Below are 27,684 nucleotides of genomic sequence, written 5' to 3'. Positions count from 1 at the left end.
GAGCGTCTGATTGTGGAGGCGGGGTGCGTGTCTTTAAATGCAACACGTCATGCATTCACAGAAAGTGTTCGGACATTTGCTGAATATGCCATTATGATGATTAAAATGCAAACCAATAACCGAAGGCGTGACACAAATTACCACCACTGGCCCTTTAAGACCATCTCATTTGCATATTATTCGTTTTATATAGTATGCCAGATTGGGATATGCTTTCAAATCTTTTCTTTGACGGAAAAAGCTGCAGTTTTTAAATGTATGGCTTCGATCAGCAGAATGCCATGAATACCCTCCTCATCACGTCACCACGTCTCCTCCAATCAGAGCGAGCGAGAGCTTCATCATGCCCAATCAGCTCAGGCAAAAATCACACCATTTACCAATAGGCTGACAGGGTGGGCGGGGCTCCGGCCCCTTATAAGATCTCCTCATTGGCCAAACCTCCCCAGTCTTCAGTCTGGCTCTACGGACAGAAACACCAGCCAATCAAACAGCCCGATTCTACGAAATGACGCCAAATCCGTTTCACAGAAGGGCAGGAACTCTTGGGATTGGATTAGGATTGTGAATGAGCGCCTGAACCGCAGACTGAAGGTAAATGTGGTGGTTCAGAAAGACGATCCAGTCAAAACAACATAAGCTGCATTAAAAAATTACAACCGATTATCCCTTGGCTAACAACTAGCAGCCCGAGGAATTAACAGAGTGAAGAAATAAAATACCATTCAGGGCTTAAATTCATAGTATCATGGGAAAGTGTGATTTCCAGGCTGATTGGTAACCATTTCTCACATTTCCAGTGACTTGAAAGCCCAACAACTGACCATTTCCCTAGCCTGTATAACTCACCCACAAATATAAACATTACCTAACCTCAAAAGCATATTTTTAATGCAACAGATCGTAAAATCGCATAATATTTGTAAGTAAAAAACATTTTAGAGGGGGAAAAACTGGCTTAAAACACGACATGCATTAAACCTCCTATAGCTCTGGGACAATTTTTGGGGATTTCCGCCTGGATTTGGCCGGCCCAAATTGAAAAACTTCCCATACCCACATACACTGGTCTCTAAATACACAATACTGGTGTCATTTTACAGGAAACCCTTTGAAGTTACACAAAACACTGCTAAAAGTGATAAACATATATATGTTGTCGAGCTGTAATAACCCCCACCCAAAAAAGAGGCGCTAGATTCATTGTTGAAAGTGCATATCTCAGGCCCTGTGCTCTAGCACCCTGCAGACCATTTGGGCTGTAAACACTAGATGGCAGCAAACACTGATTTTTTTTTGGTCTGTATCATGATGTATGCAAGATTTATACAAATGGATCTAAAGGAACATTACCTTTTTTACATTACCTCTGTTTCACCTACACTAAAGAAATGGTGCTATACAGCACCTAAATTCGTAATCATAGGCGAACCACTTTAAGTGCTGTATAGCAGTGGTTTTCAAACCCTGGGTCGGAATACACGGAATATATTTGACTTAAATAATTAACAGATTAACAAAAAGAAAGAAAAAAAAAAAAACTGCGACGGAGCTGCTGAGTTTGGTTCATTATCGTGAGGCGCGGCGATCCTCGAACAAGCTCACGGAAAGGAAACCCAGACGATAGAAAGCACATCTTGTTTTCTTTATTTTACAAAAGCACAATGTAACTAAACACTTTGCAATTTTGAACGATGTCCTACTCTTATTATCTGTATGACCAAAATGATGGAGTATTTTATGTTTCCTCTGCTCGTTCGCGCGGGCGCCTTACGCGCGTACACACACACAACATATTCCAGCATTGCAAACATGACATCGCAGTCAGTTCATTATCAACATAAAATAGTCAACATAACATATAAAAAGTTACACAGTAATAGTGGTAGTGTGCCATTTAGCATGAGCTCCGCCGCTGTGGTGTTTCCAAGCTCATTCAACAGGGAGCGTGCAGCTCTTAAAGGGGCCACACCATATTCCTAAATAACCTCATACAGAACAAGTTAAGATATGGTGCTATATAGCACCACTACCATATACAGAACATGTTAAGATATGGTGCTATATAGCACCGCTACCATATACAGAACATGTTAAGATATGGTGCTATATAGCACTGCTACCATATACAGAACATGTTAAGATATGGTGCTATATAGCACTGCTACCAACAGAACATGTTAAGATATGGTGCTATATAGCACTGCTACCATATACAGAACATGTTAAGATATGGTGCTATATAGCACTGCTACCATATACAGAACATGTTAAGATATGGTGCTATATAGCACCGCTACCATATACAGAACATGTTAAGATATGGTGCTATATAGCACTGCTACCATATACAGAACATGTTAAATATAGTGCTATATAGCAGCGCTACCATATACAGAACATGTTAAGATATAGTGCTATATAGCCTGCTACCATATACAGAACATGTTAAGATATGGTGCTATATAGCACCGCTACCATATACAGAACATGTTAAGATAATGGTGCTATATAACACCGCTACCATATACAGAACATGTTAAGATATGGTGCTATATAGCAGCGCTACCATATACAGAACATGTTAAGATATGGTGCTATATAGCCTGCTACCATATACAGAACATGTTAAGATATGGTGCTATATAACACCGCTACCATATACAGAACATGTTAAGATATGGTGCTATATAGCAGCGCTACCATATACAGAACCTGTTAAGATATGGTGCTATATAGCAAGCGCTACCATATACAGAACCTGTTAAGATATGGTGCTATATAGCACCGCTACCATATACAGAACATGTTAAGATATGGTGCTATATAACACCGCTACCATATACAGAACATGTTAAGATATGGTGCTATATAGCACTGCTACCATATACAGAACATGTTAAGATATGGTGCTATATAACACCGCTACCATATACAGAACATGTTAAGATATAGTGCTATATAGCAGCGCTACCATATACAGAACATGTTAAGATATGGTGCTATATAGCACTGCTACCATATACAGAACATGTTAAGATATAGTGCTATATAGCAGCGCTACCATATACAGAACATGTTAAGATATGGTGCTATATAGCAGCGCTACCATATACAGAACATGTTAAGATATGGTGCTATATAGCAGCGCTACCATATACAGAACATGTTAAGATATGGTGCTATATAACACCGCTACCATATACAGAACATGTTAAGATATGGTGCTATATAGCACTGCTACCATATACAGAACATGTTAAGATATGGTGCTATATAGCACTGCTACCATATACAGAACATGTTAAGATATGGTGCTATATAGCACTGCTACCATATACAGAACATGTTAAGATATGGTGCTATATAGTGATGCCAGTAACGCGTTACTCTAATCTGACTACTTTTTCCAGTAACACGTAATCTAATGCGTTACTATTTCCAAACCAGTAATCAGATTAAAGTAATTTATCCAAGTCACTGTGCATTAATATTTTTGTCGTTTTCCTTAGTAAACAATTATATTTTTGCTTTTTTCTTGCATCTCGGGGAGAGTATTTATGTTAAGTGAAGTCAAGAAAGTTTTTATTAAATCTTTTATTAAAATGTTGTTGTTTTTTTCAGGAAATACTTTTTAATTTCAACTTAAAATGTCAGGAGATGCACTGTTGACGTTACTATTAAAAATGCACTTCCAATAAAGCGAGTGTTGGCAAAAACGGTCGTCATTTTTATGTTGAGGCGGCAGGGGTGTTGTCGGCAGCTGCTGAATGTAACTAATAAAGTAACTTGTAATCTAACTTAGTTACTTTTAAAATCAAGTAATCTGTAAAGTAACTAAGTTACTTTTTGAAGGAGTAATCAGTAATCAGATTACTTTTTCAAAGGAACTGTGGCAACACTGGTGCTATATAGCACCAAAGGTGGTTCCCCTATGATTACGAGCCAAGAACTACTTTTAGTGCCATAAAGCACCAATTCTTTTAGAGTGTACCCAAATCTCTCCAATACACAAGTCTCCCCATAACACAGTGGTAAAAAAAAATGCAATATCCCAGTGACACAAAATTATGTTTCCAGTGTTTGCTGACATATGCTGGAAACAGCCAAAACTCTCCGCAGGGTGCTAGAGCACACCGAGATACACACTTTCAAAAATGAATTTATAACGAAACAAATCAAAAAGTGCCTTTTTTGGGGGGGTTTATTACAGGTCAGACAACATATACTTGCATGTTTCTCACTTTCAGCAGTGGTTTATGTAACTTCAAAGGGTTTCCTGTGAAATTACACCAAATGGTGTATTCAGAGACCAGTGTATGTGGGTATGGGAGAGTCTGCAGGGTGCTAGAGCACACAGGGCCTGAGTTATACACTTTCAAAAATGAATTTATAACCAAACAATCAAAAAGCGCCTCTTTTCTAAATACTGCGCAAAGAGGTGAGACATGAAGTTTGTTCTGATTGATATGCCACTAGGCATTGTTTAGTGCCAAATTTTGCTGCTGCCATTATTTTGCTATTGTTTTTAGCTCAAGTATAAGTTAAATAAATGTTATATTTGTTTGTTTTTTTGTACTTCAAGTGGCTTGCACACTTTTTGAAACACTGTAAATAAATCACACCTGGCATTTGAGAAACTACCCCCTTCGTTGTACTGAGCCTTCCTATCTACCTCCTGGCCTCTCGGAAACACTACTTGAGAAAAACAAATGGCAAAGTGACGCATATCTCCAGAAAGTAGAGACTCTACATTTATTTCCTTTTACATTTATGCATTTGGTAGACGCTTTTATCCAACTTATTACAGGGACAATCGCTTTGGAGCAACATGGCCTTGCTCAAGGACACACTGGTGGTGTCGATCATAGATATTCATAATAAAGGCTAGATGTCTTACGGCGGAGTCTCTAATAGGGCTGAACGATATGGACAAAATTTCATATCTCGATTTTTATGCCAGATATCTCTATATCGATACAATACGATATGACTACGTGTTTGGTGAAAACCAGAATCTGAATTAAAATGTGTTTGATTTAAGCCTATATTTCAAAAATTTGTGTCAGAAAATGTATTGTTTTTAAGCCTTTGGCATGTACGATCACACAGGTGTGATCAGTCTAGGCTGGTCCCTGGAGCGGATGATCAAGAGCATCACATGATCAAATGTTGAATTTAGCCAGAGACAGGCGCGCTCAGAGCTGTCATACATCACAACTTTTCAGTGTTTTCAACCACATACTGTTTATTTTAGGTTTCAAACACATAAGTACTAAAAAAACAATACATTTAGAGTTTGTAAAATACACACTGATGTCTATGGAAGAGGTAATAATAATCCTTTCCATTATAATTCGACACGTTTTATTAATATCAGATACACATTGTGTAAGTAACTTTGTGTAAGTATTCTATTCCCAGTTCACCAGCCACTTACTTTTAAGTATTTCGGGAGAAGTGGATGAATTCACGTGTTGTAAACATAGAGGTTGTAAATCCAACAGATCCGATTCTCTAACTAACACGGCGGCGCCCATCGCGCATACAGCTCAACTAACGCCATCGTTATAAAAGGTGTTTCAACAACAATATACTTCCACTCGCATGTATTTGACAATCGGAATATCAGATATTTCATGCCATAGCGAACACATTTGTGAATATTCTGAATAAAAAAGGAAAAAATTATATAAAAGCAGATCATCATTCGTTCAGCGCTGTTGCTGCTGCGGTGTGTCACGTGACAAGCAATGACGCGTCACCATGGAAACGCCGCCCCCCCTCTCACAATATAGTTCCCGCGCCCCTGTAGTGCGCGCGCGCGCTGGCTTTAGCATTCAAGTGCACTCGTAAAACTGATGTTTGTTGTGACTGCCAGAGTTGTATGCAGGGCGAGCGCGGAGAGGGGAAATCTATATCGTCTACATCGTAGCTTTTTTCGATAGTAATATCTTGAAAGTTCATATCTAGATATAGATACGATAACGATATATCGTTCAGCCCTAGTCTCTAACGTCATCACCGGCGGCCATCTTGTCACAGGCAAGCGTTCTGGTGGACTCTGTGGTACCTGATGTAATCTGCACGAACACAAATACGCTTATCTCGCTGAAATCTTGTCTGATTTACAAATGGTTTGGTTTCTTACAAACATTATAAACGTGGCTATAATTCTGGATGTCTTGAAAAAAATTTATGAATAATTATTAATAAGCATGCAGTGTCCTAACTACATCTCTGATGTTTATAACAAAAACCAAACAGTTTGAAAATCGGTAGAAAATTTAGCAAGTTATGGTCATTTAAAAAGTGCATGCACCACTAAAAGGGAGCGAGCTGACTGTGACCAGATGGCCGCCAGGTGTGGATGTCGACCTCCATCTAGACTTTATTATGTATAGCTATGGTGTCGACTGCTGGGATCGAACCAGCAACCTTCAGCATCCCAGTGTAGTGATTAAACCCACTAGACCACCATCTCGAAGCTTTCAAATGGTACCATACATGAGGCTCCTTCACAGACATTCAAAATTTTAACTTATCAGGGTCCTTGGAGTTTAAGAGGCTAATCACCATTAATTAGTAAATTTGACTAGTTTAAAGGGTTAGTTCACCCAAAAATGAAAATTCTGTCATTAATTCCTCACCCTCATGTGGTTGGACACCCGTCAGTCCTCCGTTCATCTTCAGACACAAATGAAGATATTTTAGTGTAAAGCTGATGCTGAGAAAGGCTTCAGATAGGCCTCCATTGGCAGTCAGTACATTTACACTCACAAGACCCATAAAAGGCACTAAAAACGTCAATACAATAATTTTACGATGCGACGACAATAGTTTTTGTGCGCAAAAAAAATCTAAATAACGCCTTTATCCAGCTTGTTCTTGTCTTCCGTGTGTGTCTCCACGACGCATGCGTGAGAATATGAGCAGATCCGGCGTTCGGACACATGACCCAGAAGAGATTTGTTTACGAGCAGAGGAAGACGCGCGTATCTCAGCTGTTGAATTCTACATTGATCGTGCTTTAGGTCTCGGTGTAGTTCTCAAAATGGGGTTAAAGTGAGCATTTCATGGATTCCCGAACGCCGGATCTGCTCATATTCTCACGCATGCGTCGTGGAGACACACACGGAAGACAAGAACAAGCTGGATAAAGGTGTTATTTTGATTTTTTTTTGCGCACAAAAACTATTGTCGTCGCATCGTAAAATTATTGTATTGACGTTTTTAGTGCCTTTTATGGGTCTTGAGAGTGTAAATGTACTGAATGCCAATGGAGGCCTATCTGAAGCCTTTCTCAGCATCAGCTTTACACTAAAATATCTTCATTTGTGTCTGAAGATGAACGGAGGTCTGACGGGTGTCCAACCACATGAGGGTGAGGAATTAATGACACAATTTACATTTTTGGGTGAACTAACCCTTTAATGTTTGAAAATGCAAAACATAGATGATTTTGCATAAAACTACTAAAATGTCACAAACTGCTGAAACAGAGCAGCAGCTCAAACTCATTAAAACATCAAACACAAATCTGATCTCAAATCAGCAGATAAAGGACAAGCCCCAGTCGAGACTACGGCAGCCCCTGAGGCTCAAACCACATGCTTTCTCTGATAACGCTTTTATTTTGTACATGCACATTTGTTTCTTACATAAATGCGAATTTGGATACTTGAACCATGACAACGATGCAAAGCTAGCCGAAATGTTTTGGCGCTGCTCGTCTTTTCGTGCTCAGTCGGTAAACTGCACATTTAGGTCATGTCTTGCTGCTAAAGCTTGGACGGCATGTCTTTGTTCTCCTTTATCTGCCTGTAATTTGGCCCTCGGGACCAAGTCTGTCAGAGATGATAAACCATGGCTCTGTTTGGCTCAAAGCTCCACAAACTTGAGTTGAATGTTTATATTTCCTCTAGTCTGTAACATCCAATCACATCATTCATCCATCCATCCATCGGGCATTTTCACTGGGAGATGAAATACGAGTTTTCTGACAATATACAGGAAACTAAACTGCTACGTTTCATTAGTAGCTAACTGGATCAATCTCACAAAACCTGTCAAGAATGTATTCATCCTCAAAACAAATTCAAAAGAAAGAAATCGATTTTTTTTCCCTTTTGATTTTAGGGTGAAATGTGACCTTATTTAGTGAGATTCACTTAATTAAATCTACAGTAACTAGTTTCTCACTAGGAAAAAATTCAGCATGTCATCAACTTCCTGCATCCAGATCAGATTGATTTGCTTTGGAAGTTCACGGCATGTTGAATGAAGTCGCGCTCCGCAGGGATCCGATTATTGACTAGAGCTACAGGGAGACTGGCGGCTACAGGAGCTAATCAATGACACATAAATCATACCTGGAAGCAGACGTATCTGAAAATCTAGATTCTGTAAAATCAAAACAGTTGGATCGGGCAAAAGGAGGAAGAGTACAGAAAGCAAGAGAGAGAAGAAAGTCATCAAACACGTGAAGAAGAGTAACAATGTCAACACAGCCAGGCTGGCATCAGCGCACCTTAATTAAAGCTGAAGTGTGTCCTTTCTGAAACTCCGCCCCCCCCCAGAAAAATAAAAGACAATACTACTGCAATTACTTTGTTATATTTACAATGTTATCTCATATTTTGTACTTGATTCCATCCCTTTAACCAGAACTTCGTCCCTCAGCTAAAATTAAATCATACTACAACTGCCAGTAGGGGGCAGTAAATCATTGTCTTAACGAGTGAGTCATTGAATCATTCAGTCAAACGATTCATTCAAAACGGCTGATTCATTCAAAATATTCTCAAACTGCACTTTTGCTCGTGTGATATTGTTTATAAAGAACTTATACCAAGACATTTTTTGCACCATATCTTTTTTTTTTTAACCATTTTTATTCATTTTGGTGATATTTTTCCCCAAAGCCCTGATCATTTCCGACCCTAGTGTGTGTGTGTGTGTGTGTGTGTGTGTGTGTGTGTGTGTGTGTGTGTGTGTGTGTGTGTGTGTGTGTGTGTGTGTGTGTGTGTGTGTGTGTGTGTTGCGTGATGGAGGGGGGTGAGCACAAGCGGAGGCTCCTGCGTTTCCCAAAAGCATCATGAACTAAGTTGATGGTAAGGACCATTGGTGGCAATGGTTTAATGATCTACTTAGGCTTACGATGCTTTTGGGAAACACAGCCCTGGATGGTTGCCAGGGTGTTGCCATGCGGTTCTGAGGTGACTACTAGAGTGCTCTGATTGGTTACTATGACATTGCCAAGGTGTTTTGAGTGTTTTTAACATGTTAGTGTGTTCTATGTATGTGTTGCTACAGTATGTGGTTGCTGTAATGTTCTAGATGGTTGCCAGGGTGTTGCTATGCAGTTCTTAGGCAACTGTGCTCGGAGTGGTCACTGTGACATTGCTGTGTGGTTGCCAAGGTGTTCTGAGTGTTTTAAATGTGTTGCCACAGTATGTGGTTGTTATAAGGCTCTGATTGGTTGCTAGGGTGTTGCCATGCGGTTCTGAGGTGACTACTAGTGCTCTGATTGGTTACTGTGACATTGCTATGCAGTTGCCAAGGTATTCTGAGTGTTTTAGAGTGTTGCTATAATGTTCTGGATGGTTGCCAGGGTGTTGCTAAGTGGTTTCCAAGGTGTTTTGAGTGTTTGTAATGTGTTGCTACAGTATGTGGTTGCTATAATGCTCTGAATGGTTGCTAGGGTGTTGCTATGTGGTTCTGAGGTGACTACTAGTGCTCTGATTGGTTACTGTGACATTGCTGTGTGGTTTCCAAGGTGTTCTGAGTGTTTTAGCGTGTTGATACAGTATGTGGTTGCTATAATGTTCTAGATGGTTGCCAGGGTGTTGCTATGCAGTTCTGAGGCAACTGTTAGAGTGCTCTAAGTGGTTACTATGACATTTCTGTGTGGTTGCCATGGTGTTCTAAAATGTTTTTAGTGTGTTGCTATAGTATGTGGTTGCTATAATGTTCTGGATGGTTGCCGGGGTGTTGCTATACGGTTCTGAGTCGATTATTAGAAGCTCTGAGTGGTTACTGTGACATTGCTATGCAGTTGCCAAGGTATTCTGAGTGTTTTAGAGTGTTGCTATAATGTTCTGGATGGTTGCCAGGGTGTTGCTAAGTGGTTTCCAAGGTGTTTTGAGTATTTGTAATGTGTTGCTACAGTATGTGGTTGCTATAATGCTCTGAATGGTTGCTAGGGTGTTGCTATGTGGTTCTGAGGTGACTACTACAGTGCTCTGTGTGGTTATTATGACATTGCTATGCAGTTGCCAATGTGTTCTAAATGTTTTTAGTGTGTTGCTACAGTATGTGGTTGCTATAATGCTCTGGATGGTTGTCAGGGTGTTGCTATGCAGTTCTGAGGCAGTTGTTAGAGTTCTGTAGCATTGCTATACAGTTGCCAAGGTGTTTGGAGTGTTTTTAACATGTTAGTGTGTTTTACGTATGTGTTGCTACAGTATGTGGTTGCTATAATGATCTGAATGGTTGCCAGGGTGTTGCTATGCAGTTCTTAGGCAACTGTTAGAGTTGTTACTGTGACATTGCTGTGTGGTTGCCATGGTGTTCTGAGTGTTTTTAATGTGTTGCCACAGTATGAGGTTGCTATAATTCTCTGGATGGTTGCCAAAGTGTTGCCAAGGTTGTTCTGAGTGGCTGTGCATTGCAATGCAATGCTACAGTATTTTGGATGGTTGCCAGGGTGTTGCTATGCAGTTCGAAAGCAATTGTTAAAGTGCTTTGGGTGGTTTCGATGTTGCTTCAGATTAGACTTATAGTGCACATTAAAATGGATAAGAGAAAGCATTTTCCTTACACCTCACTTCAGCTTTAATCTGAAAGCCCAGCATCTGTGCATCTGCACTCTAGAGCGAGACTCCATGAAGATGAAGTGTGTGTGAAAAGCTCAGTTCCTCTACACTGTAACGAACAAAGGAGCGTTTTGTTTTGCAAGCGCCGGGGATGCTGGGTAATACACACATGAGAGCAGTCCCTGCGAACCTGTAGCTCCTGAGGGATTTCTACCTTTCAATTCAAAGAGAGAGAGCGAGAGAGAGGCAGAACTGCAGAGTGCAGGCCAAAAACACTAGGAAACACACAAACGATCCCGTGGCTTTGCTGTGACGCCATTAAACCCCAGTACTGGTTTATATCTAGCTACCATAGAATAATAATCTCAACAGACACATTATTATTGAACTGCTCCGCAAAGCTTTCTGAGCGATTTTTCTCACCTCCTGCAGGAGATCCGCCTGCTCGATGGCTTTCAGGACGTTCTTCTTCGACGTCTCCTGAGCTTCGCCTCCCAGCAGGAACTCGTCCAAGATGAAATACGCCTTCTCGAAGTTAAAGATGATATCCAGCTCGCAGACCTGAGTATGGGAGGAATAATCACTGTAATTGGGTCAAGGTTTTTTTTTTTGGAAGCAACAAGTTACGTCAATTTTGACTTGGGGCGTTTTCACACCTGAAAGTCCACACCAAGGTCCGAACCAAAGTTCATATTCAGGGTTCCCACTCTTTTTCAGCAACCATTTTCCAGAACTTTTTCAATTTTACTACGGCGGGAATAAAAGACAAGGATCATGCCAAATATTGCTTTCTAAGTCTTTAAAAGCCGTACAGTTTATTGCCATTACTTAACAATCCAGCATTTTTCAATATGAGCTCTTAATCATACATTATGACTATGGAAGCTTGTTTACACCACAGAATAGAAAGAAAAGGTAATTGTGACTTTTTATCTCGCTATTCTGACTTTCTCGCTATTACGAGTTAACATATTTGTGGTATAAACGTGAAAATTGGACTTTATAACTCAGTTTAGATCTCACAATTCTGAGAAAAGAAGTCAGAATTGCAAGATATAAACTCGCAACTGCACAAAAAAGTCAATTGTGAAGAAAAGGTCAGAATTGCGGGTTTATATCACGCAATTCTGACTATATCTTGCAATTCTGACTTTATAACACCCAAATGTTAGCCTGGATGCCAGCCGAATTTAGCCCCGCCCACAAAAATGTTTGCTCGGGCAATTCGGTCTGGACTCGCTCCATAGAGGAGTAATTATGCCCGAACAGAAACTGTTCGGACCAATGAAATTGTCAGGGCGGGCTTTAGACGATGATGGACATATGATCAACAGTAACGTAATCATCTACGTCATCGAAGGCTCTTGGGTTGAATTTGCTCTAATCCTAAACGGAGAACTTGTTCGTATATGCGTTCACCTTCACTATTTCTCTCAGAAACGATGATCGTGTTGGTAAGTACTCTGTGTATCCTTAAATTCTTTTATTACTGGCAAAGATCGTTTACACTCATGTTTTTCTTGTAACGTTACTTAATCCAGCGTGCGTGCAGACAGGGTTTCCAAGTGTTTTTGCAATGTCGCGCACAATTGCTACTCAAAACTATAGCCCAAAACAATAACTTCCCGGGGGGTTCTCCGGAAAAAAATGGCGTTTGGTTGGCAAAATATGTTATTTTGGCAAGGTTGCCTGCTAAAATTCGCATTCCTGGGTTTATATAATCACATAATTGGGGTCGCTTCAACCCGCGGACATGGAGAAAAACACGGACTTGGCAACACAGTGCAGTTGAGTTCTGTTGACATTTGACAACTAACGTTACGCGTCGCTCCGTTGCTCTGATTGGTTGTGGGTCTATCCAATTGAGGTCTTTCCTGGCTCGGTTGAAACACGCCCCATAATCAAAGCTCAATGGAGCGGTACCAGACTCATATTCTGACTAGAATTGAGTATGGCCACGCCAGGCTATCCAAATGTGACTTTATATCAAAATTATGTGATTAGGTAGCAGCTTACGAGTTAACATTCACTGCATACATTTGAGCAGTTATAGCATTAGCAAGACTAAACATCATCATTATTCAAAACTACTACTCACACACATCAAACTCCGCATTCCTGAACATGTGCTTTCTGCAACTAGCGCTAATTGTTGGGGCCAGCGATAAACTCTTTATACTCGGCTAAAGAAATAACTTGTTTTAAAAGAATTTTCCCAGACAACAACAAGATTTTCCAGGACATTTGACATTTTCTCTAATTTTTCATGTGTTTTCCAGGACTGGAAAAGTTGTCATCAGTTTTCCAGGTTTTCAAGGACGAGTGGGAACCCTGATATTTTATACATTTGGTTAGTTTTAGTTTGGTTTCACATTGCAATTATGCGAGTGCCACTAGTGAACAGTGCGCATTGCTTGACTATTTCTTTTCGTTTCGAATTGTTTTGTTTAAAAGTGGACATTTCAATCTTTCTACACACATATTTCTCATGTCTGTGAGGCTGAGTTTCGGTCTTTTTATGAGACGAGTTCAAGAGCAATCGTGATCGCTCCGGCGCCGCAATGTCACCATTAAAGGGTAAGTTCACCCAAAAATGTAAATTCTGTCATTAATTACTTACCCTCATGTCGTTGGACACCCGTAAGACCTCCGTTCATCTTCGGAACACAAATGAAGATATTTTAGTTGAAGTCCGATGGCTCAGAAAGGCCTCCATTGGCAGCAACAAAATTTGCACTCTCAAGACGTCGTTACAAAGTCCATCTCACTACAGTGGGTCTACAATATTTTTATGAAGCGACGAGAATAGTTTTTGTGCACAAAAAACTAAATCTAAATAACGACTTTATTCAACAAGTTCTTGTCTTCCGCCTGGGCCTTTGACGTGAACTCACGAAGCACCGTCATGACGCATGCGCGAGAATATCACATAGAGCCGGCGTTCCGACACATGACCCGGAAACGAGGAGCTTTGTTTACAAGCAGAGGAAGACACGCCATATCTAAGCTGTTGAATTCTACATTGATCGTGCTTTAGGTCTTGGAGTAGTGCTCGAAATGGGACTAAAGTGTGCATTTCCTCGATGCCCGAACTGTGCTCGACGTCATATTCTCAAGCATGCGTCGTGGTGCGTGTTCACGTCAAATGCCCAGGCGGAAGACAGAAACTTGTTGAATAAAGTCGTTATTTAGGTTATTTTTGCGCACAAAAACTATTCTCGTAGCTTCATAAAGTTATTGTAGAACCGCTGTAGTGAGACGGACTTTGTAACAACGTCTTTAGTAGCTTTTATGGGTCTTGAGAGTGTACATTTCGTTGAGGCTTTTCTGAGCCATCGGATTTCAACAAAAATATCTTCATTTGTGTCTGAAGATGAACGGAGGTCTTACGGGTGTCCAACCACATGAGGGTGAGGAATTAATGACCACATTTTCATTTTTGGGTGAACTAACCCTTAAATGTCTGCTATAGCCGATTTCCTTCTTATTTATTAAATCCAGGCAATTGGCTGATGAAACATTGATTAAAATTAAGATACAATTTATACAAAAATGAAATTCACTTTAAAGAAAGGCTTTCAAAATCATTTCTGACCCACTCTCTTTTCACCTTTAAAAAAAAAAACATTATAAAATTTAAACATAAATATGAAACAAAATACATTTTTTAATGGCTACGACAAGTATAGTAGCTACAGTACAGATACATGTCATGTCTGAGCGGGATTTGAGCGAGCGTTGTTTTACCGGTGAGGGTTCATGAGTGGAGCGCTGGCATAGAGCGGATTATCGAACAGTCTTAAAACTACGTTTTGTCACACATTAACAGTAGATTTGAACAAAAAAGACGTGTAAACACAGCTCATGTCAGCCATTTCTCAACGAGACGAGCCGCTGGCAGAAGCCCCGCCCATGACGCGAATAGGCGTCTGTTGTGAAGTGAATTTCTCCAGCGAATGAAGCGAGTAAACTCAAAATGTTCAAGCGTCCAACTTCGCTCGAATAGCGTGATTTATTCGCGTCACTCGCGTCCGGTGTGAACGCCACATTAGTCAGCGTTTTTGGACATTGGTGCAGTTTCGTTATCGTCTCGTCTTCGTCATGGAAAAAAAGGTCGTTGACGAACATATTTAGTCTCGTCTCGTCTGACGAAATTAACACTAAGGGCATTTTCACACCTGAAAATCCGCACCAAGGTCCGAACCGAAGTTCATGTTTTGATACATTTTATACATTCGGTTAGTTTTGGTTTGGTTTCACATTGCAATTATGCGAGCGCACTAAAGAACTGAACATGACACACACATCTGTGTTGGCTGCATCTGGACACTGATTGGTCTGTAAACGGACGTGCGTCTGACGTCAGCGTCTTTGACAAGAATGAATGAACGGACGCATATCGTTGCCACTATTGAACAGTGCGCATTGTTTGACTATTTTTTTATTCGTCACGTTTAAAAGTGGACATTTCAAGCTTTATATTCACATATTTCTCATGTTTGTGAGACGAGTAGCTGCTGAGTTTCGGTTTATTTGAGACGCGCTCCAGTTCCTGTGTAAAGCATGTGATCGCTCCCGCCATTATTGTCTGCTGTAGACTATTTGCTTCTTATTTATTAAATTCATTCAATTATCTGATTAAATGTTGATTAAAATTGATATAATTTATACTAAACGAAATTCACTTTAAAGAAAGGCTTTCGAAGCAAAATCATACAAAATTTTATTCAAAATCATTTCTGACCTTCTGTCTTCTGACATATTGCGCATCTTTTCAATTTTCATAATCAATGTAGCCTAGATTGAATTTAAAAATAACATTAAAATATTCAAAAATAAACAGGAACTTCCTGTGAATGCTCTGAAAGTACGAACCATACAGAAAATACTTTCTCACACTAGAAACGAACCGAACCTTTGTTCAGTTTGATCCGAACCGAGACGACCTCTTTTCATCGGACCAAATTTCATCTGTTTGGTGCGGACCGTGGTCAGGGGAGGTTTCACACCTGTAGTTTTGATTTGGACCAAACTGAAAAGTCCGAAAATCTGGATGGCGCTACTGAAACCTAAAGATGTCCGAGTTCCGGTCTCAGCGCGACTGATACTCAACTATAATTGGCTCATCTGCGTTCGAGGGGTGGGGCTTACGATAGGTCAATTACATTTAATGTGTTTTTTGAGCTCTACAACAAGTCACATAAATTTCGACTTACACTGCCGAAGTATTTGTCGAGCAGCTCGACGTAGCGGTGGATGATCTCCAGTGTGATCAGCTCGTTGTCCTGGTCCTCAATGGCACAGCAGAAATACAGACTGGCGTATCTGCAACATAAACAACATTTGTTTTAGTTTTAGTCGCCAATTGAATAAATTAGTGACTGGCGATGTACCACTGATTAATTAGACAGCATTATTCATTATAATAGGAGTGATATTTTTGACCGAGCAAATATTTTCATACGTTAAAAAAAGGGGATTTGACACTATACTACTGCTATACTTCTTTCTTTCGCTGCATGTTAGTAATGCGTGTGTGTTTTTCAATAATAATAATGCATCCTTTCTTTCAGCTGACACTTCATTTATCTCCATTCTCACATTGGAGAGGATCTATGGCTGGCGAGAGCTGCTGAGCGAGCGCTTCTCCCGGTGATACATACAACTTGTGTCCAAAATGCAGTTATGAATATGCATATGTCGGTGAATATGCATATCTAACATTGGGTATATCGAGAACAGAAAAGAATACAATAGAATCTGAGGCGATTGTTAGAATCTCTGAGTGGTTGCTGTGACATTGATGAGCAGTTGCTAAGGTGTTCTGAGTGTTTTTATTGTGTTGCTATAATGTTCTGGATGGTTGCCAAGGTATTGCCAAGTGGTTGCCAAGGTGTTTTTAATGTGTTGCTACAGTATGTGGATGCTATAATGCTCTGAATGGTTGCTAGGGTGTTGCTATGTGGTTCTGAGGTGACTACTACAGTGCTCTGGGTGGTTACTGTGATGTTGCTATGCAGTTTCTAAGGTGTTCTGAGTGTTTTTATTGTGTTGCTATAATGTTCTGGATGGTTGCCAGTAGGGGTAGCGATATCTCGATATTTAAAGGGTTAGTTCACCCAAAAATGAAAATTCTGTCATTAAAGGTGAACTATGTAGGATTTTTGCAGTAAAATATCCAGAAACCACTAGGCCAGTGTTATATATTTTGTTCAGTTGAGTACTTAGAATATCCCAAATGTTTTCAACTATTTGTAAATCGTGAGAAAATTGCTATTTTAACCAAGGAGCCGGGACGTGTGAGCTATGCGTGTGAGGGAGTCGCCTGTCGATTGCGTCATATCTGCGTCACCCTCGGTCTCCGGTTTTATTCAGTGAAACACTTTACTCTCACTGCAGTGTGAACAAGTGTCATAGCAGCCGCCGAGCGAACGTCATAACTTCCTTTTCAACACACTCAGATATATCTAATACGATAAAACATCGTATGTTTTATGCTGCGTTACCTCACACTCAGCACTGGAGAAGAGGAAGTGCCGCCGGCAACCGTGTCATAATAAAAGTCCCGCCAGCGACTATGCCATAATAACAGTCCCGCTCTTCAATCGCTCCTGCGGCCTTGCTCAGCTCCACAACACTCGCTCCTGCTCTGCTTCAGACTACAGTAATGTTAATAATCGCATCCATGAACATGATTTCTGCCCGAGTCCTATCCTGACTGTTTCCCACCGGCTGTGAGCTGAAGACCACATGTCCCGAGATTCTGCGCTCAAACGTGGCGTCATCAAACTACGCCTTTGTTTTGAACAGGCGACCTCTAGTGGACGGAAAAGTTACATAGTGTAGCTTTAATTACTTACCCTCATGTGGTTGGACACCCGTCAGACCTCCGTTCATCTTCAGACACAAATGAAGATATTTTAGTGTAAATCTGATGCTCTGAAAGGCCTCCATTGGCTCAACTTTACACTCTCAAGACCCTTAAAAGGCACTAAAGACTAAAGTTACAAAGTCCATCTCACTACAGCGGCTCTACAATAACTTTATGAAGACGAGAATAGTTTTTGTGCGCAAAAAAACCCTAAATAACGACTTATATAGTGATGACGATTTCAAAACACGGCATCATGAAGTTTCGAAGCGTTATGAATCAGTGAGTCGATTCATGATTCGGATCGCGTGTCAAACTGCTGAAATTTGGCGATTCAAACCGCTGAATCGACTCAGTGATTCATAACGCTTCGAAGCTTCATGATGCTTTGTTTTGAAATCGTCATCACTATGCAAGTCGTTATTTAGGGGTTTTTTGCGCACAAAAACAATTGTCGCCAATTCATAAAGTTATTGTACTTTGTAACAACGTCTTTAGTGTCTTTTAAGGGTCTTGAGAGTGTAAAGTTGAGCCAATGGAGGCCTTTCAGAGCATCAGATTTACACTAAAATATCTTCATTTGTGTCTGAAGATGAACGGAGGTCTGACGGGTGTCCAACCACATGAGGCTCAGTCATTAATGACACAATTTACATTTTTGGGTGAACTAACCCTTTAAAATATATCGAGATATTTTTTCAACACGATATGGATTTTGACATATCGTATATATCGATATATTGTTTATATTTAATTCTGCTTGCGCCACTTTGCTTGTTTGCGTTCTCTGTGCTGTGCTCGCCTCCCCTCGCGTGTTGTTTCATTGAACATGGCGGCGTCCGCAACCAGCTCGGAGGCTACAGAGCTCGTCTTAAAAAAAGGACAACTGGCTCCATTATATGGAGATACTTCGGTTTTAAGGCATCGGACGAACAGCAGACAGATGTCTACTGCCATGAATGCCGACAGTTGGTTCTCAAACACTTGATCCAAAATACAGTTTACCCAGTCGGCATTACTTTGTGAGACAAGAACTGGAGAAGGTTACTTAAGTAATGTGCGCGCACTAAAAGCCTGTCAAACAAAAGTGATTACTGGACTAAATCTTACTGCGCTAATAATGTCAAATAGACACAAGGTTAACATAAACACAGTCGGTTATGTCTAAAGTGAAAGTAAAATCGGCGTGTGTGTCTGTATATTAGATGAGTGCAAGTCTTATATTGACAGCGGCGCAGCCTATCGTGAACACGCTGCCGCTTGTCCTTAAAGGGACAGTTCACTCTAAAATGATGTCATTTTTTACTAACTCTAATGTTGTTCCAAACCTGTATTCATTTCTTCTGTTGAATACCAGACAGTTGATGGTAGCGATTGACATCCATATTATTATTTCCGACAATGGGGACCAGCAACTGTTTGGTTACCAATATTCTTAAAAATATGTCCAACAGAAGAAATAACTTTATTCAGGTTTAAAACAACTTGAGCGCGAGTAATCAATGACAGAATTTTCATTTTTGAGTGAACTATCCATTTAATGTTAATACAACAACAAAAGACAAAGAGAAAATCACTCATTGCTCTTGACTGAAGAACTAATACAGCAGCTTTAATAAGAATCAATGTATATTTTATAGTGAAGTCTGTGTAGTGTTTTATTTTTACATTCATTCATTCAATTTCATACTTAAATACTGGTGTACAGCTCTGAGCTGCCAGTGTAAATCTTTATATATATTTATTTTATATTATACAGTACACTAGGAATGTGTACAAGGTTTGTTAAAAGTAAAGTTTTAAGTTTAAGTAAGGGTTTTCAAGTCTTTTATGTAAAATAAAGAAAGAGTATTGCAATAAAAAAAATAGTATTTTTTCCTCCTTAAGCTCTTGCTGTTCGGCTAAGAATAGAATAGCAAAAATCTGTTGCGACTAGCCATCAAAACCGAACCGAACCGAAAACCGTGGTAAAAAACCTGAGGTATGTATTGAACTGTGGACTAACTGTATTGTTGCATCCCTACTTTGTTCCTACATGAACTGCCTACCTCTTTGCACTTTGCATATTTGTTTTTTCAGTAGTTTTTGGGGGATTCTTTTTCCGGTAAAGATAGAGATATATATCGTATATTGAGATATAGCAAAATATAGCGAGATATAATTTTTGCTCCATATTGCCCAGCCCTAGTTGCCAGGGTGTTGCCAAGTGGTTGCCAAGGTGTTTTGAGTGCTTCTAATGTGTTGCTACAGTATGTGGATGCTATAATGCTCTGAATAGTTGCTAGGGTGTTGCTATGTGGTTCTGAGGTGACTACAACAGTGCTCTGAGTGGTTACTGTGATGTTGCTATACAGTTGCCAAGGTGTTCTGAGTGTTTTAGTGCGTTATAATGTTCTGAATGGTTGCCATGGTGTTGCACTGAATGGTTGCCAGGGTGTGGCCAAGTGGTTGTCAAGGTGTTTTGAGTGTTTTTAATGTGTTCCTACAGTATGTGGTTGCTATAATGCACTGAATGGTTGCTAGGGTGTTATGTGGTTCTGAGGTGACTACTATGGTGCTCTGGGTGGTTACTGTGACGTTGCTATGCAGTTGCTAAGGTGTTCTGAGTGTTTTAATGTGTTGCTATAATGTTCTGGATGGTTGCCAGTGTGTTGCTAAGTGGTTGCCAATGTGTTTTGAGTTTTTGTAATGTGTTGCTACAGTATGTGGTTGCTATAATGCTCTGAATGGTTGCTAGGGTGTTGCTATGTGGTTCTGAGGTGACAACTACAGTGCTCTGAGTGGTTACTGTGATGTTGCTATACAGTTGCCAAGGTGTTCTGAGTGTTTTAGTGCGTTATAATGTTCTGAATGGTTGCTAGGGTGTTGCTATGTGGTTCTGAGGTGACTACTACAGTGCTCTGAGTGGTTACTGTGATGTTGCTATACAGTTGCCAAGGTGTTCTGAGTGTTTTAGTGCGTTATAATGTTCTGAATGGTTGCCATGGTGTTGCTCTGAATGGTTGCCAGGGTGTGGCCAAGTGGTTGTCAAGGTGTTTTGAGTGTTTTTAATGTATTCCTACAGTATGTGGTTGCTATAATGCACTGAATGGTTGCTAGGGTGTTGTTATGTGGTTCTGAGGTGACTACTATGGTGCTCTGGGTGGTTACTGTGACGTTGCTATGCAGTTGCTAAGGTGTTCTGAGTGTTTTAATGTGTTGCTATAATGTTCTGGATGGTTGCCAGTGTGTTGCTAAGTGGTTGCCAATGTGTTTTGAGTTTTTGTAATGTGTTGCTACAGTATGTGGTTGCTATAATGCTCTGAATGGTTGCTAGGGTGTTGCTATGTGGTTCTGAGGTGACTACTACAGTGCTCTGGGTGGTTACTGTGGTCACATTTTAGTGTGTCGCTACTAGTGTTAGATATATCGGGCCGATATTTGCGATATTTTTACGTGTATCGGTCGATATTAGGCTGCTGCGTTCGCCAATATTTTTTCCCCTGCATTATTTCCAGACAGGCGTCCACAGGGCAGCTCTCACCGTCTTCAAACTCTCTCGCTCTCTCTCGCTTGCGCATATTAATCAAAATCAATTGAGAATTGACACGATGGTAAAAGGTGGAAAGACTGAAGTTTCACGTGGAGCATTGGGAGATTTTTTCCTGAATTACCGCTGGTGTTGCTCCACAAGAGATTAAGTGAAGTGCACCTACACTCTAAACAATGCTAAAATAACCCAAGTTGGGTTGAAAATGGACTAACCCAGCAATTGGGTTGTTTTAAGCAAATATTTAACCCAACTGCTGGGTCAAAACAACCCAATTGCTGGGTTAGTCCATATTCAACCCAACTTGGGTTATTTTTAACCCAGCATTTTTTAGAGTGTAACCATTAAATGACTAGGTTGTGAATAGTTGTTAAATGGAGTATAGTACAGTCAGTGTGCACTTTATTATGCTGCTTGCTTGTTGATACTGTGTGCAATAGTGTCATTATTTTATTTATGCTTAAATATTTATTTTCAGAATTTATTTTCACCACTGAACTCTTTTTTTTCTTGTTCTACCTCACCTGTTTTTACTATTTGTTAAATATAGTTTTTTTTAGTTCAATAAATGTTCCTTTTTTAAATTGTAAATTTTAAATTGTTATCATTATGATAATTTTGTCATTTTTATGTTGTAAATTGAAGGAGCAAAAGCAGTATCGGCTCCAAATATCGGCTCAATAAATCGGCAGCTCGTATCGGCATCGGCTAAGGCTGAGGAAAAAAAATCGTTATCGGCACTAAAAAATCCATATCGGTCGATCCCTAGTTGCTACAGTGTGTAGTTGCTATAATGTTTTGAATGGTTGCCAGGGTGTTGCTATGCAGTTCTGAGGCAGAATAAAATGAAATAAACTAAATGGACTGAATAAGTAATAATATAAAATACAATTAAAAAATATGCAAATGGAGTGGAGGTAAAACATTTGAAATGTTATCAAATAAAATATGCAAATAGGGTAAATAAAGGAAAGGGAAAATAAAAATATGCAAATGGAGTGGAGGTAAAACATTTGAAATGTTATCAAATAAAATATGCAAATAGGGTAAATAAAGGAAAGGGAAAATAAAAATATGCAAATGGAGTGGAGGTAAAACATTTGAAATGTTATCAAATAAAATATGCAAATAGGGTAAATAAAGGAAAGGGAAAATAAAAATATGCAAATGGAGTGAATGCAATAAACATAAACCATTCAAATGGAGTGAACAAGTAATAAAATACAATTAAAATATGCAAATGGCGAGGAGTGGTTACAAATATCTTGCTATCAAGTGCCTCAAACTACTTCAAAAGATCCGAAGCCTCAACCCTCATGAATGTGTCAAAACCAGCCTCGAGTTCTTCCTCAAGTCCATCAACCAGCCAATCAGGAAGAACATGAGAGTGCATGTCTCATACAGAAAAAGCCTGTACTGGCATTTCATTTGCACACACACACACACACACACACACACATCCTGCACGCTGACTGCTTAGCAATGCTAATGCTCTGTTTGGATGGGAGCTTACAGAGACAGAGAGCGGGCGGCTGGGGTCAGAGGTCAGACGGGGTGAGCTGCGGGGGAATGAATCTGGAACCGAACCAAAGCCCGATCAGAGGAACTGCTGTAGACAAAAGGTCACAATCATCACTTTCATCAGCTTCAGCTTCAGCTTCAGTGTGTTTTATCTGCACTGAGTGAGCTAGGCTGCAGACAAGGGCCAATAATAATGGCTAATATACACTAAAAAAGGGCATAAATAATCAAATATATGCAAATGGGGAGAATAAATAAACAAATACCCAAAAATAATATGCACATAGAATTAACAAGTAATAAAAAAAATAAATGTAGTGAATGTAATCAAATAAAATACAATAAAACATGCAAATCAAGTGAACAAGCAACAACAACAACTTTTACATTTTAAGTGAAAAATATGCAAATGGAGTGAAGTAATACAATTAAATAAAAATATATGCAAACTGACTTAATACAATTAAATGAAAACACACAAATGGAGTGAATAGAATAAGATCAAATAAAACAAACGAGGAGAATAAGTAAAAAACATCCATGCAAATGTAGTAAATAGGATATGCAAATGCGGTAAATAGAATATGCAAATGCGGTAAATAGAATATGCAAATGCAGTAAATAGAATACACAAATGCAGTAAATAGAATATGCAAATGCGGTAAATAGGATATGCAAATGCGGTAAATAGAATATGCAAATGCAGTAAATAGAATACACAAATGCAGTAAATAGAATACGCAAATGCTGTAAATAGAATATGCAAATGCAGTAAATAGAATATGCAAATGCGGTAAATAGAATACACAAATGCGGTAAATAGAACACGCAAATGTAGTAAATAGAATATGCAAATGTGGTAAATAGAATATGCAAATTCGGTAAATAGAATACGCAAATGCGGTAAATAGAATACACAAATGCGGTAAATAGAATACGCAAATGCGGTAAATAGAATATGCAAATGCGGTAAATAGAATACACAAATGCGGTAAATAGAATACACAAATGTAGTAAATAGAATATGCAAATGTGGTAAATAGAATATGCAAATGAAGTAAATAGAAAATGCAAATGCGGTAAATAGAATACACAAATGCAGTAAATAGAATATGCAAATGTCGTAAATAGAATATGCAAATGTAGTAAATAGAATATGCAAATGCGGTAAATAGAATATGCAAATGCAATAAACTACAATAAAAATATGCAAATCAAGTGAACAAGTAACAAAAAAAACTTTCAATTGTAAGTAAAAAATAAAATAAAAATATGCAAATGGGGTGAATATAATACGATTAAATAGACAAAAGGAGTGAAAATAATAAAATATGTAAATGCGGTGAACAGGCAATGAAATTTAATTATATCAATATGCAAATGCTGTAAATAAAATTAGATAAAATTAAAATATGCAAATGAAGTGCTTAAGTTATCTAATAAGCAAATGAGAGAACAATATATTTTTTTAATAAACTACAATAAAAATATGCAAATCAAGTGAACAAGTAACAAAAAAACCTTTAGATTTTAAGTAAAAATATATAAATATGCAAATGCAGTAAATATAATATGCAAATGGTAGTAAATAGAATATTCAAATGCTGGAAATAGAATATGCAAATGGGGTGCTTAAGTAATAAAATAATAAAATTAGAGAGTGCAAATGAGAGAACAAGTAAACAAAAATAAAATCAAATAAAAAAAGGATAATAATAAATAAAGTGCAGAAGTAGTGAATGTAATTAAAGCTACACTGTGTAACTTTTTTAGTTTATTCTTAGCTAAAAACACTTAGTTCTTTCAAAAATATATATGTGCTCATTAATGTATATTTACTTCTTTCAAGTAATAAAGTATTCTCGTAAGTTTATAATGTGCCATTTAAAATACATACGGGTGAGGGGTTCGAATGCGGGTCGCCATGTTGCCCCTCCATCTTGAAAGTACATTAGCCAAAGAGGGACATACCCGTAAATTCAAGCTTCGCCTTTCACCGTGTCGAATGTGGACGAGGTCGAACTGGAAGCCATGTTAATCTTGGACTAAATCGGCCACCGTAGGAGTTAAAACGAAATCAGAATTGAGAGGAACAGAAACTAATATTCACTGGATGGTCATATACCTTTTCACCACTAGATGGGGGAAAATATCACACAGTGTAGCTTTAAATAAACTACAATAACAATATGCAAATCAAGTGAACAAGTAACAAGTAAGTATGCAAATTGAGTGAATACGATTAAATAGACAAAAGGAGTGAAAGTAATAAAAAATGAAATATGTAAATGAGGTGAACAGGCAATGAAATTAAATTATATCAAAATATGCAAATGCAGTAAATAAAATAAGATAAAAAAATATGCAAATGCAGTGCTTAAGTTATCAAATAAGCAAATGGGTAGAACAATATTTTTTAAAATAAACTACAATCAAAATATGCATATCAAGTGAACAAATAACAAAAAAAGTTTAAATCGTAAGTAAAAAAAATGTAGCGCTTTTTCCTCCCACCAATTTTGTATTCTTTTAGATTATATCATCAAATCTAGCCTATATATAGGCAGGTCAGTTAAAAGCACACCGGCTTAAAATTTGTCATTTGACATGGTGGAAAACGTGTTTCTCTCCTCCAATGTGAATATTAGGGCTGCCACTAACGACTATTTTTATATCGGTTAATCTATCGACTAATTTAACGATTCATCTGTCGACTAATTTAATGATTAATCTGTCGACTAATTTATCCGTTAATCTGTCGACTAATTTATCGGTTAATCTATCGACTAATTTATCGGTTAATCTATCGACTAATTTATCAGTCAATCTATAGACTAATTTATCGATTAATCTATCGACTCATTTATCGGTTAATCTATCGACTAATTTATCGGTTAATCTATCGACTAATTTATCAGTTAATCTATAGACTAATTTATCGATTAATCTATCAACTAATTTATCGGTTAATCTATCGGCTAATTTATCTGTTAATCTATCGACGAATTTATCGATTAATCTATCAACTAATTTATCGGTTAATCTATCGACTAATTTATCGGTTAATCTATCGACTAATTTATCGGTTAATCTATCGACTAATTTATCGGTTAATCTATCGGCTAATTTATCGGTTAATCTATCGACGAATTTATTGATTAATCTATCGACTAATTTATCAGTTAATCTATCGACTCATTTATCGGTTAATCTATCGACTAATATATCGATAAATCTATCAACTAATTTATCGGTTAATCTATCGACTAATTTATCGGTTAATCTATCGACTAATATATCGATTAATCTATCAACTAATTTATCGGTTAATCTATCGACTCATTTATCGGTTAATCTATCGACTAATATATCGATTAATCTATCAACTAATTTATCGGTTAATCTGTCGACTAATTTATCGGTTAATCTATCGACTAATATATCGATTAATCTATCAACTAATTTATCGGTTAATCTATCGACTCATTTATCGGTTAATCTATCGACTAATTTATCGGTTAATCTGTCGACAAATTTATCCATTAATCTGTCGACTAATTTATCGATTAATCTAGCGACTAATTTATTGGTTAATCTATCGACTAATTTATTGGTTAATCTATCGACCAATTTATCGGTTAATCTATCGACTAATTTATTGGTTAATCTATCGACTAATTTATTGGTTAATCTATCGACTAATTTATTGATTAATCTATCGACTAATTTATTGGTTAATCTATCGACTAATTTATTGGTTAATCTATCGACTAATTTATCGATTAATCTGTCGACTGATTTGTCGATTAATCTGTCGACTAATTTATTGGTTAATCTATCGACTAATTTATTGGTTAATCTATCGACTAATTTATCGATTAATCTGTCAACTGGTTTGTCGATTAATCTGTCGACTAATTTACCGATTAATCTATTGACTAATTTGACGGTTAATCTGTCGACTAATTTATTGGTTAATCTATCGACTAATTTATTGGTTAATCTATCGACTAATTTATCGATTAATCTGTCAACTGGTTTGTCGATTAATCTGTCGACTAATTTACCGATTAATCTATTGACTAATTTGACGGTTAATCTGTCGACTAATTTATCGCTTAATCTGCCGCCTAATTTATCGCCTGGTTTATCGATTAATCTATCGACTAATTTATCGATTGATCTGTTGGCTAATTTGTCGTTTAATCTGTCGATTAATCTATCGACTAATTTATCGATTAATCTATCGGCTAATTTATCGGTCAATCTTATAATCTATCGACTAATTTATCCCAATTTTCAACAATTTTACTTAAAAACAATTAATTTAACTTGCACCGTTGGCCTTCAGTAGTGTACTATAAAAAAGTACAAATGTAAACAAGCCCTTGACAAAATGTAAAACTAAAAGGGTAAAAATGTTTAAATATACAAATTTGTAAACCAACATCATAAAAAAAGAATATCAGCAAATACTTTTTATATAGAATAGTGTTGTTGTCACGATACCAAAATTATGACTTCGATACGATACCAGACTAAAATACCTCAATATCGATACTGAATCCATAACATGGTAAAAAACTGTAAAAGTAATTGAATAATATGACAGAACTTACTGTTCATTGTTTTTATCATTGTTTTAGAAAACCTTTAAAAACTCACTTGCCCTGCTTCACACAGGATATCAGGTCCGGCCCTTTAAGAGCTGCACGGATCAAATTCATTGTAACACCCGATTTCTCATTCAATACGTTCACTAAAGACATATCTGACTGCGTTTACCCGAACACTCGTATATATTTTACCATTCAAACCCAATAATCCGCGAAACTGTTATCTTACCCAGTCGACTAAAAATATTGACGTCGACTAATTATCAGCGTCAACTCAGTCGATTGTATCGACCAATCGCGACTGACCTAGTGAATATCATAATGTATTCT

At 38.1% G+C, this 27,684-nt stretch overlaps 1 protein-coding gene across 4 annotated transcripts in view; it reads right to left on the bottom strand.

Annotated features, from left to right (window-relative positions):
• The window catches only part of LOC307117640 (AP-1 complex subunit sigma-2), a 70,416-nt gene that overhangs the window by 26,830 nt on the left and 15,902 nt on the right, over positions 1–27,684 (bottom strand). For 2 of the 4 annotated variants that reach the window (XM_079802613.1, XM_079802612.1), the window contains exons 3-5: positions 16,034–16,142; positions 11,241–11,378; positions 381–463 (exon numbers count right to left, since the gene is read on the bottom strand). In XM_079802613.1, coding sequence (XP_079658739.1) covers positions 416–463; positions 11,241–11,378; positions 16,034–16,142 — 295 coding nt within the window. In that variant the 3' untranslated portion in view covers positions 381–415. The remainder of the gene's footprint in view (positions 1–380; positions 464–11,240; positions 11,379–16,033; positions 16,143–27,684) is intronic. The other 2 variants (XM_079802611.1, XM_079802614.1) reach the window with 1 other exon arrangement.

The sequence above is a fragment of the Gobio gobio genome (genome assembly GCF_949357685.1).
Source record: "Gobio gobio genome assembly, chromosome: 21".
NCBI lineage: Eukaryota > Metazoa > Chordata > Actinopteri > Cypriniformes > Gobionidae > Gobio > Gobio gobio.
This window is presented reverse-complemented; position numbering and strand designations above follow the sequence as displayed.